This window comes from Rhineura floridana, chromosome 22 (assembly GCF_030035675.1).
Source record: "Rhineura floridana isolate rRhiFlo1 chromosome 22, rRhiFlo1.hap2, whole genome shotgun sequence".
NCBI classification, from domain to species: Eukaryota; Metazoa; Chordata; class Lepidosauria; order Squamata; family Rhineuridae; genus Rhineura; species Rhineura floridana.
Window position 1 is genome coordinate 6,496,383 of NC_084501.1, and position 13,121 is coordinate 6,509,503.

At 50.9% G+C, this 13,121-nt stretch overlaps 1 protein-coding gene across 5 annotated transcripts in view; it reads right to left on the reverse strand.

The window, feature by feature from the left end:
- Positions 1–13,121, reverse strand: part of EHBP1L1 (EH domain binding protein 1 like 1) — a 59,198-nt gene that overhangs the window by 3,616 nt on the left and 42,461 nt on the right. For 4 of the 5 annotated variants that reach the window (XM_061606584.1, XM_061606585.1, XM_061606587.1 and 1 more), the window contains 7 exons: positions 11,646–11,694; positions 9,915–11,171; positions 8,015–8,078; positions 7,707–7,783; positions 5,037–5,157; positions 960–1,059; positions 722–795 (listed from right to left, as the gene is read on the reverse strand). In XM_061606584.1, coding sequence (XP_061462568.1) covers positions 722–795; positions 960–1,059; positions 5,037–5,157; positions 7,707–7,783; positions 8,015–8,078; positions 9,915–11,171; positions 11,646–11,694 — 1,742 coding nt within the window. The remainder of the gene's footprint in view (positions 1–721; positions 796–959; positions 1,060–5,036; positions 5,158–7,706; positions 7,784–8,014; positions 8,079–9,914; positions 11,172–11,645; positions 11,695–13,121) is intronic. The other variant, XM_061606588.1, reaches the window with a different exon arrangement.

Below are 13,121 nucleotides of genomic sequence, written 5' to 3' on the forward strand. Positions count from 1 at the left end.
GAGTTTTTAGAAAATGTCTAAATCAGGGAAGGGAAACTTTTTGCAGTTCAAGGGCCACATTTCTTTCTGGGCAACCTACCGGGGGGCCACGTGTCCGTGGTGGGCAAAAATGGGCGGAGCAACAGATGTGGATTTTATCTTGCCACAGTGGCCTTGTTTCTAGACGCACCCCCTTCTCTGTCCTCCCACCAGATAAGGAAGAGGCATGATTAGAGTCCAAGGGCCCATTCCAGCTAGGCAAAAACACGCAGGGAGGGGGTGTAGCCTGGGGAGAACCGCAAAGGCCAGGCAGAAATGTTAAAAGAGAAGGAAGAGTCCTTAAAGACCTCAAAGGGAAGGGGATTCCACAATCTTGGTGCAATCACCAAAAAGGCCCCATCACAAGCACTTGCCTGCCTGATCTCACATAAGGGCCGGACAATGTTAACTCGAATGCAGGCTCCTATGGGAGCAGATGGGCCCTGCACCGCTTTCATATTGCTGCTACCCGTTCCCCCCCCCCACTTGCTAGTTCCCTGCATACCCCCCTTCTTCATCCTCCCCAGTCAGGAAAACTCTAGCGGGTGGGCTAAGGAGGCACAACAGCCCTGCAAAGTGGGCACGCGAGAGAGGCATGGGTACAGCCTTCAAGGCCCTCTTTCCTCCAACCAGCTACCAGCGAACTGCAGCCACCCTGTTCCCTTTTCCAGTCCTCCCCCTCCCTGGCTTTTAAAGTCCTCACCTTCGATAGCCATCATGGCTCTCAGCTCACGGCTCAGGAGTTCGAATCGCCTCTCCAGGTCTTGTTCCTCCATCCTGCAAGAGGAGAAAGAAAAAGCTGCGGTCAGGCACCAAAAAAAAGCAAAGAGTGCCCGATGCTCTCCTTGTCTTCTGTTGAAAGGAGCATGGGCAGCAGCTTGGGCACCCTCCCCAACACAGGGATGAGAAGAGAAGACCCCTCCTGCCCCTTCGGCACTCACAGCAATTGCAGCTGGTCCTGCCGCCGGATCAGGGCGTTCTTCTTATTCACCAGAGTGAACCATTCCTGGATCAGCTCCTCTTCCCTCAGCTTGTCAGCGCCTAAAATAGACCAGGGAAGGGAACGAGAGTGAGGATCTCTGACAACCTTCCCCTTTGCCCCATCTGGATACTTCCTGCTCCTGGGAATTTTCCATATGTGGGCAACCAATGTTCTACCTTTTTTTTAAAAAAAAAATGCTGTTTTTAAAAGCATGCTGATTCTTTGGTTTTTTTTAATTAGGGCAGGCCTTGGGAATCTCTGGTCTGCGGGCCAAATTTGGCCTGCAAGGCTGTTTCCCCCAAACCGCGCCCACCTACCCCACCCTTGACATCATATGCGACATCAGGTATGGGGGCACGTAAAGACATGGCTATACAGGAACACTCAGCGCACTTCTAGCTGTTCCTTGGTGAGCACGGCTTGATGGTAGTATTGCTGAGCTTATTGGTGCTGACAGCAAGCCCTGCTAACACAGTCAAGGGGGCTTCCTGTTAGTGTCAATCAGCACTGAAAGCGAGTCCCTTTGAAGGTGCGCTTTCACCACCAATAAGCTGATTGCTGCTGTGACCCCTGCTTTGTCCATTTGCAGGTGCAGTTTGGATTCACTCCCCTTCATTCTCTAGGGATGTGTTAGAATTCCACCCAATTCAAATTTGGTACCAAATTCTCCATGAATTCACTTACCCTTTGTCATTGTGGATTGGATTTTTATGTAGTGATTTCCCGCAGCTATTTTCGAAAATGTATTTTCTTTTTTTTTTAAACCCGCCTCTAAAACATTGATATTAGGAACGATAATTTTATTTATTTCCTTCAAAATTATTGATATTTCGATATTAATCGATATTGATATCAGTATTTTTTGCGAACGGAAAAAAAAAGGTAAAGGTGTCCCTGCACTTGTAGCGCGAGTCGTTTCCGACTTTCAGGGTGACGTCTTGCGACGTTTACTAGGCAGACCGTATATATGGGGTGGGATTGCCAGTTCCTTCCCCGGCCTTTCTTTACCCCCCAGCGTATGCCAGGTACTCATTTTACCGACCACGGATGGATGGAAGGCTGAGTGGACCTCGACCCCTTTTACCGGAGATTCGACTTCCTCCTTCCGTTGGAATCGAACTCCAGCCGTGAGCAGAGCTTCGGCTGCGTTACCGCCGCTTACCACTCTGCGCCACGGAGGATCTTTTGAACAGAAAAAAAGAAGGTCAGTAAAAGCAGCAGTTACTGAACAAGAAACAAACTCGAATCGATACTAGCCTGTTAGGTTGACGGAATGCTGTCAAATGGATCCCATCCCTACTCACAATATTAAAACTCAATGGGGTCATCCAATGAAGCCGAATGATGGGAGATTCAGGATAGACAAAATTAAATCTATTTTTCCACACACACACCAAGACAGAATGGCTTTAAAAAGGGATTAGACCAGTTAATGGAGGACAAGGCTAGCAGCCATGGATGCTATCATTTACCAAGAAAACCAGAGAGAGTCTCTCTTTGAAAGCCAGTGGCTGGCTTTCACGGGCGGGAGAGTATTCTTGCCCTCATGTCTTGCATCTGCTTGGCCACAGGATATTGTACTAGATGGGCCTTTGGTGTGATCCAGCAGGACTCTGCAGATGTCTGCCGGGGGACGCATACGCTCTAAATAAGCTGCTCGCTACGCCAGGTCGCTTGGCAAAGGATTATATAAACCAGGATCTGCCATGGTGCCTTGCTTCCTTTTCATTATTGTGCATCCCTCCTGCCTACTTTCTTCTTGTTATGCTTTTTAAAAAATACACTTTACTTTGTTGGATTCTTGGCCTGGCTCAAATTCTAAGAAACACCCAAGGGTTGGGTTTCCTTCCGCCCCGTCAAGACTGGTTACGTTACCAGTTAACAGGGGTTAAGGAGGGAGGATTAGCTCAAGGTGACCGTCAAGAGGACTGAAAGCTTGGCTGGCAGTAAATAAGACATAAGTTATTAGGAGTCCTGACCTGTCCCAGGCTATGGTCTGAAGGCACATGAGGCCACCACCTTGCTGAAGTTAAGCAGGTTTGGGTCTGGTCAGTGCCTGGATGGGAGACCGCATGGGAACCACATGTATGGCACCTTCGGTTCCAGGGTGAAAGAAAGGCGGAGTATAAATGCAACAAATAAATAATAATAATAATAAATAATCTTTGATGAAGGAGCCAGTGGTGTCAAAAAGAGAAGAAAGAGGTGGAGGGCATATTGTCAGCAGGCTACCCTACAGAGTTGGTGCTAGAATAATGGTCCTCTGGCAGTGACAACTCCCCATGCCATTCCTCCCCTTTTCCAGTTTGTTTTTCTGTCAACAGTTAAGTCCGCATTCCGTGCCTACTGAGCATGCTCAGTCTTCAGTTAAGTCCGCATTCCGTGCCTACTGAGCATGCTCAGTCTTCAGTGAAGTCCGCATTCCGTGCCTACTGAGCATGCTCAGTCTTCAGTTAAGTCCGCATTCCGTGCCTACTGAGCATGCTCAGTCTTCATTGGGCTGTTTGGTTTGAAAGGATTATGAAGCCTCAAGTAAGTTTCACGTTCAGACAGCAGGTAGAACTGGACAGTTGCACACCACAGGAAAACTGAGCTGGGCTAGAGAGGATGTCTGCCCTGGGTCACCACTACAGCAATCCTCTGCCCCATGTCACTATCCTTTTCCAGCTTGGCCTGTTCTAGGGGACCCTCTTCCACAAACTCCTATCTTTAACCCCCAGAGTCCTTTAAGTACCCAGCAACACCCTAATATTGCCTGCTCTGATGGGCAGCGGCTCCCAGGCACAGAAAGATCTTTCCCATCACTGGTTGCTACCCGGTCCTTTGAACTGGAGATGCTGGGGATTGTACCTGGCGCCTTCTGCATGCAAAGCAGGTGCTCTGCCACTGGGCGATGGCCTCTCCCTGCTGGAACATCAGGAGCTGCCTTTTATGAAGGCCAGATTCATCAGAACATAAGAAGAGCCAGTGGCTCGTCTAGGCCAGCATCCTGTTCGCTCAGTGGCCAGCCAGATGCCCATTACAGGAAGCTCACAAGCAGGTCCTGAACACAAGAGCACTCTCCCCTCCTGTGGTTTACAGCAACTGGTGTTCAGAAGCACGCTGCCTCTGACTATGGGGGCAGAGCACAGCCATCATGGCTGGTAGCCACCGGTAGCCTTCTCCTCCATGAATTTGTCTAAGCCTCTTTTAAGACCATCCAAGTTGGTGGCCATCACTGCCTCTTGTGGAAGCAAATTCCACAGTTTAACTGTGAGCTGCTTGAAGAAGCACTTCTTTTCATCTGTCCTGAATCTTCCAACATTCAGCTTCACTGGATGTCCACAAGTTCTAGTTTTATGAGAGAGGGAGAAAAGCTTTTTCTCTGTCCAGTTTCTCCATGCCACGCATAATTTTAAACACTTCTATCATGTCGCCTGTGACTCGCCTTTTCTCTAACCTAAAAAGCCCCAAATGCTGCCACCTTTCCTCCATCCCCTTGATCACCCTGGCTGCCCTTTCTCAGCTCTACAATATCCTCTCCATCTAACTCAAAACTGTCTACACCAAAGGTGGTCAAAACCCTTGCCCTCCCTCGAGGGCCACGTGCGACGATGGGCGAGTGGTCGGCAGTGAGTGTGGATAGACACATCAGCGGGCAAGGCCTGGGGATGAGAGAGGCCATTCACACACGCTAGCAGACTTGTGGGAAATACAATACTGGGAACGGGAGACTTTACCCTTCTTTTCCACCTTCCTCCCCCCATCACAAACGCGCACCTAACATGGACAGAAATGGTGCACTCAGCACAGAGGCAGCAAAATGCCATGCGGGGGGGGGGGGAGAGGTAGCATCTTGGGCACCCACGCAAGCTGCACCAAAGGTCTCCGAGAGCTCCACATGTGGCACGCGGGGTTGTCTGCTTTCCAGAGTTTCAGGCAGGGCTCGTTCCCACCTCCGCGTGGAGATGCCATTGGGGGCTGCACCTGGGACCTTTGGCGGGCAAAGCAAATGCTCTGCGCCACTGAACGATGGCTCCCATGCTCAGATTCCTACCTGATTCCATGAGGCCCCGTAGGTCCTTTTCCACCACGGCTGCCCGCCCATCGATTTGCCTCTGCTCATTCTCCAAAGCCCGGAGTTCAGCCACCACATACTGGCTGGTGTCCTGGAACCTCTAGGATGAAGCCACAACAGGAATTAGAGCTGGCGTCTGTGACATCATATTGTAAATTTTATTTGGAAAAGCAATAAGACATTATATATACAAAAAAAAGGGGGGGAAAGAGCCCTCCTGGGCTGGAGGGCGTTAACGTCACCATGGGGCATTTGTGGGTGGAGGAAGAGCTAGACAGCTGCCTACAGAAAAGATCTCCCAGAAATCCGAAACCCCTTGGATGAGACGGAAACAAAGCCCTTCATACAAGACGGCATTCAAACTTCATTTTCCTCCAGATTCTCCCAGCTCGCTTCCTAGTGGCTAGAGTGCAACATTCCGATCCGGGAGACCGGGGTTTAGAAGTCCCACTTCTGCTGACGTGGGAACAACAGTGGCCTACACAGCAGGGTAGTTGTGAGGGGGGGAAAAACACACATACGCACACACAAAGGCTGCTCAGTGTTTTGCCATTTTAAAAGGGCTGCAGAAACAAGGAGCAGGAACAATTTGGTCTCACTGCAAAATTAAACTTTGTGTGTGTGTGCAGGGGGGGAGAGAGAGGGAAAGAGAGAGAGAGAGAGGAGAGGATTTGCAGGACTAGGGCTTCTTCATAAGAAGCATCAGCGGAATACATTATGAACAGCAGATACTGCTGCCATAAAGCAACCCATCGATCCATTTTGAGCTCGGTGGATCCATGGCTTGCTTTAGTACGAGTCAGTTTCATCCGCTGTTTGCAATGTATCTCACTAGCCCTTTCAACTGACAGCGACTCTTCTCACCCCACAATCTGAGATCCTTCAAACGTTAAGGATTAAATCTGTGACCTGCATGCAAAGCTCCCAGCTGTGTACAGGCACACAGAAAGAGGCAGAAGAGAAGACTATGACTGGGGGAGGAGATGGGGGAGAGAGAGAGAAAAGAGACTGGGACCTGCCCCCCAAACAAAGTCCCCTCCCATGGTTACTTGAACGTGCCACCCAGAGCTCTATTTGCGTGCTTTCCGGCACAGCTATGGAGCGACATAACTAAAATGACCATTTCGCGCAAGCCCAGTTCCTGTGGGCTGCAGTTGCTTCCCCCCCCCCCCTCAACCCCATCTAGGATCAACCATAAGAACCTAACAGGAGCCATCCTGGATCAGGCCAGAAAGGGGCCCATCAAGTCCAGCATCCTGTTCAGTGGCCAACCAAATGCCCCTTATGAGAAGTCCCCAAGCAGGACTGGAGCGCAAGAGCAACTCTCCCCTCTTGCGAGTCCCAGCATACTGCCTCCGACAGTGGAGGGAGAATCTAGCCATCACGGCTAGTAGCCATGGATAGCCTTACCCTCCACAAATTTGTTTAGTCCTCTTTTAAAGCCGTTCACAACTGTGCTTATGAGGATCCATTCCCCGTGAGCAGCAGTGAGGGGCAGAGAAGGCATGATGTGTGGCAGTGGAATCCACTCCGGGTTTTAGCCCAAACTTTCAAGGAGTTTGGACTAAAACCTGGCGTGGATTCCACCGCCCCACTGACATGGAGCCGGTGAGCTGCCACTGGTTGGTGCAGTCCTCAGCTGTTCCTACCATCAATCAGCTGGGTAGCAGTGAAGGGAAGGATGTGGAATGGACTGAAGTTGGCCAAAAGCCATATGCCACCTTCAGGCTGCCCGTATGTGCCATGAGGTCACAATGTGCTGCCAGCCATGTCAAGGCCTCTGCCTAAATCCCTCCTCAAAAAAAGGTGCCACCAGCACCGTCTGGGGCACACTGAGGTTTCTGTTTCCAACGAAAGAGCTGGATGACTCACCCGCGCCACAAGCACGCTTGGTCTAGGCAGGAACTGAAACAGCCTCCTGGGGAGCAGAGCAGTCATGTGATTTCCCCCAAGTCATGTGACTTCCCCTAGGGGCTTGAGCTCTTGGACATATTCCTTCAGAGCTAGAAATTTGCCAAGTTGCTTAGGATTCTAAATAAGCCGCAAGATCCCACACTGTCCAACACAATTGCAGCCAAAAAGGACCTAGTCTAATGTATGTTTCTGGCCTCCAGTTGCTGGAAGATCACCCTGGTGGGTTAGACCAAAGTTTTATCTAACCCAGAACTCTTAACCTCAGCAGTAGCCAGCCAGATGCTTCTAAGAAGCTCACAAACATGACACGAGGGGTTGAATTTCCGGTATTGTCTGTCCCCTTAATCTGGTAGACCACCCTGGAATGTGGAGGTTCCATTTAGTTATCATGCTTCATAACAGCTGCCAGTACCCTCCAATTATTTGTGTTTTATCATGCAGCTGTTAAAGAGCACCCTGCCAGGAAAAAAGGGTGGGGGTGCGGAAGGAATCAGATCTCAGAACTCGTGCTTCCTCACCCCGCCGCTTTTTATTTTGAAATATGCATTTTATACAAGATCTGGATTACCAACTTCTTTTCTAGATGCGCCTTTTTACCAGCTTAAAACAGCTTCCAAATCAGAGGTAGGCTGCTTTTAAATGAGGAGGCTCCATTTTAAACCCCCGCAGCAAGCAGATCTTGCTCCCAAAGGGATCCCAAACCTGTAAGCTGCCCTTGCCCTGTCCGCATCTTACCAGAATCTCTTCTTCATTGGTGCAGATCTTGAGGCTGGCGCCCTGTGGTGGTTCTTGGGAAGTAGCCGTTGGCAAGGCTGTGATGGAGACAGAGCCAGAGAAGATCAGGCCGAGCTGATTACAGGAATTTGGGGGTGGGGAGATAGAAGACGCATAGGCTGACCCCTAGAATTAGAAGGGGGTTCTGACTAGAGCATCCCCATATGCAGGTGACCCTTAAGAGACGGCTGAGATACAGGAAAAAAGAGGACTGGACTGCCCACCCCTCCAAGTTCCAGCCTATCAACCCTGCAAGGATCCAAACTGACCTGGGTGCTGCTGCACTTTTGCGGTGATTTGCTGGGATCTCAAGCCCTCATCGCAAACATCCCCCTGGGGAAGGGAAAGAAAGTGGGTCAACTCTGACAAAGAAAACCCAGCCACAGAACTTAATAAAATCTCAGACTATGGACCAGATGCTGTTGTGGGGGTCCAGCTCCCATCCTCCCTGACAGGTGGCCATGCTGGGTGGGCTGATGAGATATGGAGTCCTAACAACATCTGGAGGGCACCGGGTTCCCCCCATCCTCCCCCTGATATACAGCAGCCTTCCCCAACCTGCTGCCCTCCAGATATTTCAGACAAACTCCCAAACCAACAAGGCCATCCTGACAACAGGGGTTCTGTCCAAAATACATGGAGGCCACCACGCTGGGGAAGGCTGCTGCTGCGCAAACTACTGCAATTACACAGTTAAAGAACTGAAGTTTTGCTCTAAGGTGAGCAGTGGCCAGTGGCGACTCCATGTCAGTGGGGCAGTGGAATCCGCTCTGGGTTTTAGTCCAAGCTTTCAAGAAGCTGTCCAATATGAACTCCTTGAAAGTTTGGACTAAAACCCGGAGCAGATTCCACTGCCCTACTGACATGGAGCCACCAGCCGCCGCTGGAAGTGGTATGCTCTCATTCAACGTTTTCAAGCAAGCAGATCTATGGTCTTCGCCCTCTTTGAACCATGCGACGGTGCATTCGTAACAGAGCATGAAAGATTTGGACAAGCAAAAGATGGCTGACAGGCGAGTGATTCCTGAGCAGAAAACAACAAGCTTTGGGGGTTTACCAGCTGCCCCGATCAATTGTAAACGGAGAGAGGCGAGAAAGGCACAGGTAAGGGCGAGGCACAGGAAACTGCCTTAACCCAGGTTGAACTGTTTATCCATCTGGCCCGGCACTGACTACTCTGATTGGCAGCTGCTCCCCTGGGTGTCAGGCAGAAAAGGACATTTCCCATCACCTCCTCCCCGATTCTCTGAACTGGAGATGCCAGAAGCAAGTACATAGAAACAGGATTCATTTATTTTAATAAAAGGAGGGCAGTTAGTAGTTGAGTAGGACAACTGAAAGTGAGAGGCACACAAAAGCAAATCATTTAAGCCACTTGGTTTTCAGTCCAAACGCCATTATCCGTTCATCTGTCGATGGAGCAGAAGGCCCATCTGAAAATGCATGGAGGGGAAAATTCACAAAAGCTCAGGGAGACTGACAAGAGACACACCAGCCTGGTGGCCAAAGGAGAAATGGAACAGAAAACCTGGGGAGAAAGGTTAGCACAGATGGGGAGCCTGTGGCTCACTCCAGGTGATGCTGGACCCAAGCGCCCCTCTGCCCCAGCCAGCACGGCTAATGGCCAGGGAGCTATAGTCCAGCAACAGCAGAAGGGCCGCAGTTTCCCTAATCTGGGGTTACAAGGAATGAAAGGCTGTGCAAGTAAACTCCAGAGAGGAGGGCGGATGACCCCATCTACACCCCCAGCTTGAACCATGCAACCCAGCCTCCCTCAAGCACTGCCCCAAGTGGAGACCAGCTGTCCCACAGACACGCAAGAGATGCCCAGCTCTCAAACGTGCCAGCCAAACCCAGCAGGTAAAATTTCAAAAGCATGAGAGATGTGCCAGAGTTCAATTGTGCCTAGAAGCCCACCCCACCCTCCCCACCCCCTGAACCCAAATGTGCAGGGTTATGTGTGCCGATGGAAATGCAACTCTGCACGTGCTCGGCGACACTCTCTTCGCAACATCACATTTTCAAAGTCAAAAGCTTGGAACTTAAGAGGTTGTGGGTTAGCAAAGGCAGAAGTGCTACAATTATAACAACAAGCAGCCATGCAACATCCACCCAGCGGCAGCGCATCCAAGCAAGCTCGTCCGGCACCTCCCTTGGAGCTCCACTCACCGCAGCCAGCCGCCTGGCAGAGTCCTCCACAGGGCTACCCGGGTCCGATTCGTCCATCGACAGGGACTCGCTTTTGAGCCGGGAGCGGCGCTTCTTCACCAGGTCTGCGTCGCGCACGTGAGCGAAGGTGGACTTGGCTGCATGGGAGCGTGGGGGGGCTACCGGGCCCTGGCTCCCTGTGGAGAGAGAGCGCTGCATGGGCCGTTCGACACTGCCCCGGGACACAATCCGCTTCAGCCGCGGCGGGGGAACCAGCTTCTCTCCATTGCTGGTCGACAGCTTCCCCTCAGGCCTTGTGGCTTCTGACTCGCGGTTCCTCGAAGCCTCTGGCTCTGTGCTCTGAGTGGCCGTGGCCCCATTGACCAGCGCCTTCCCATTGGGCCTTAGGGCACTACTCCCAGAGTCCCTTGGGGCAGAGAGCAATTCCTCCTGGTCAGTGCTTTGGTTGGTCCTGGTGCCACCACCAGGCCTTGAGTCCTCAGTCTTAGAATCCACGTGGGCCACAAAACCTGTCCCATTTTCCATGGGTGGGTTGGCCCCGGTGCCATTAACAAGTGTGTTCCCATCCAACTTGGAGGCAGCCTCCATCCTTGCAGAGCCCTTGGGGAAAGGCTGCATGCTTGGGGTACTTTCAGCTGCAGCCTCTGCACTCTCTGCTTTACAGTCCACAGATCTGACGGGCTCTGACGTGGGCTGTTCAGTTGGCCTGGCAGCGGCACCATTGACAATCTCCTTCCCTTCAGCATCTGCTACCTCAGGTGCCTGATCTAGCTCCACAGCCTGTAGAGGCTCAGTATTGTCGACTTTCACCGTCCTGTCCTCTGTTACAGCTTCCTTCCCAGAATCCTTTGCAGCGCCTGCCTCTTCCTCGCTCCCAGAATGCTTTTGGGTAGCATCCTCCACCTTCGGCCTTTGGTCTTCCTCCATCAGAGTGCTGGAGGCCCTTGCTATCTCAGAGTCTTCTGCATCCAGCCCCCTGGGCTGCTCTGCCTGGGAGGCGGTGGTTTGGAGATGTTGGGAGTAGAAGACAGAGGGATCAACGGAGCCAGAGGAGTCCGTGTCGAATTTGCCCACCTTGTAGGTGGTCTGGTTGCTGTGAGTAGCGAGCTGGACCACGTTCAGCTCTTGCCCGGTGAAAAAAGCCCGGATTTGGCACAGATACGTCATGACAATCAGCCGATCAGGCACAGCCAGGAAAACCATGTCGGCAGGATCCATCACCCGGGAGATTCCCAGTGAGGCAAAACCGTCAAACGCCTGGTTGCAGAAGGAGAGAAAGAGGAACTCAAGAGCCTGTTAAGCATTTTCCCAGCTGAAGAGTTTTAGTGATGATGATAATCTCCTCTTCCTCCTCCACTTTTCAAGGGTGCAAACATAACAAAAAGCTTTTTCTGCAATTACAGAACTCATCTTGACACTATTATCCACTGTACGGGTGGAAGGACTGAGGCCGACACAGAAAGAAACAAAGAGGTCTCCCATGCTCAGGTCCTGCCCTCAACTCCTGGACCACCCTTGCGGCTGCATTTCTTATCTGAATTAATTATCCCCAGAACGGCCCTGGGTGGTAGTTCAGGCTGAGAGATGTAAGGCCACCCAGAAAACCCATGGATGAGCAAACCTCTCACCCAGCAAGGCCTTGAGATCTCCCAATAGGGGCGTCCCAATCAAGCATGTCCAAAAAGCAAGCCGGCCCGCTTTCTTCCGGCCTGAAGGAAACTACGGACTCACCAGTTTATTGTTCTGTTTGATATCAAGCGGGTCCAGGGCTTCGTAATTGCTGAAGATGGGAGAGGCAAGGGGGAGAGAAGCATAAAATCTGTGAGCAGGCTTTGACCCAGACCACCCTGGGCCCCAAAGCCCTCTGCCACCACCACCACCCCATACTTGGCCCCACTGCCACAGCCCCCACCCCCCCAAGACCTTTTCTCACTCCTTCTGCTCAAAATCACATACACCAGTGGTTCCCAAACCGTCCTCCCATGGACCACAGAACAATTGCTGCTGGTCTTGGCAGACCACTTAATGATCTTTCTGCCTGCTGTAGTAATTGTACTGCACTCTTTAGATGCTGTATGATTTTTAATTGAATAAATTAATTAATTTGGAACTTCCTCCCCTTAAATATTTGACAGGCACCATCTCTGTTCTCTTATCAGCACCTACTGAAGACCTTCCTCTTTCAACAAGCCTTTTAAGTAGAGACCTTATCCCAGTCTGCGTCTGTGCTGGAATTGCTTTTTTAGATATTTTTAAAGCTTTTCCTTTTAAATATGTTTTTAAGGACATTTGGTTTTAGTGTTTTTTAAAGTCTTTTGTTTTTAAGATGTTTTAGTTTTCCGCCCTGGGCTCCTTCAGGGAGAAAGGGTGGGATATAAATTAATCAATTGATTAAACATCTGAATTAACTCCCATTAACTTTGCTGCTATTCCTCTCTACTCCTTTCAAGTGCCCCTCCCGGTCACTTCTGGCCCATTCTGCTCGCCTTCTGGGTTCTAAAAATGAGAGCACCAGCTGCACCCACAGTTCACACCTGCTGTTCCCATCGCTCTATGCCACTGGCCACCTGACTGAAGCTCGTGGACCACTAGTGGTCCACACACCATCGTTTGGGAACCCCTGATCTGCACCCAGGCCACTTGATCTCTTCCCTGCCTCTATGTCATTCCCTGGCCCTGGAGTCTCCTCCTCCACTCTCCATTTGCAGGGGGCTCCCCTCCCTCCAGCAAAACTTTTTGCAGACTGCTCTCATCTCAATGCGCCTGCACCCCATCAGCTGACAAATTAAAATTTTCCCCTTGTTGCTCACCCTACAAGGGACATGCATACAAGGGCTGCAGGCTTTTGACTGTTTCATTCTGTGAAATCCAATCAATTGCTGCAAGCGTTGGTTGATTAATCTGCAGTATAATTACACAACCAAGCCTTGCCTTGATTAACTGGTGGAGGGAGTGTCCATGGACCAGCAGTGCAAGGTGATCTACATGGGGCTGCCTTTAAAACACACACACGGAGACTTCAATTTGTTCAAAACGCAGCGGCCAGGATGTCAACTGAGCCATGCATCAGGAGTAAGTTGCTTCCACTTGTTTTCACCCCAAACGTAAAGCACCGGTTACAAGCTTTAAAGCCCTGTACCAGAGACAGCCAAAGTGGTAGTCCAGATTAGACTACAATTCCCATCAGCCCCAGCCAACATGGCCAAT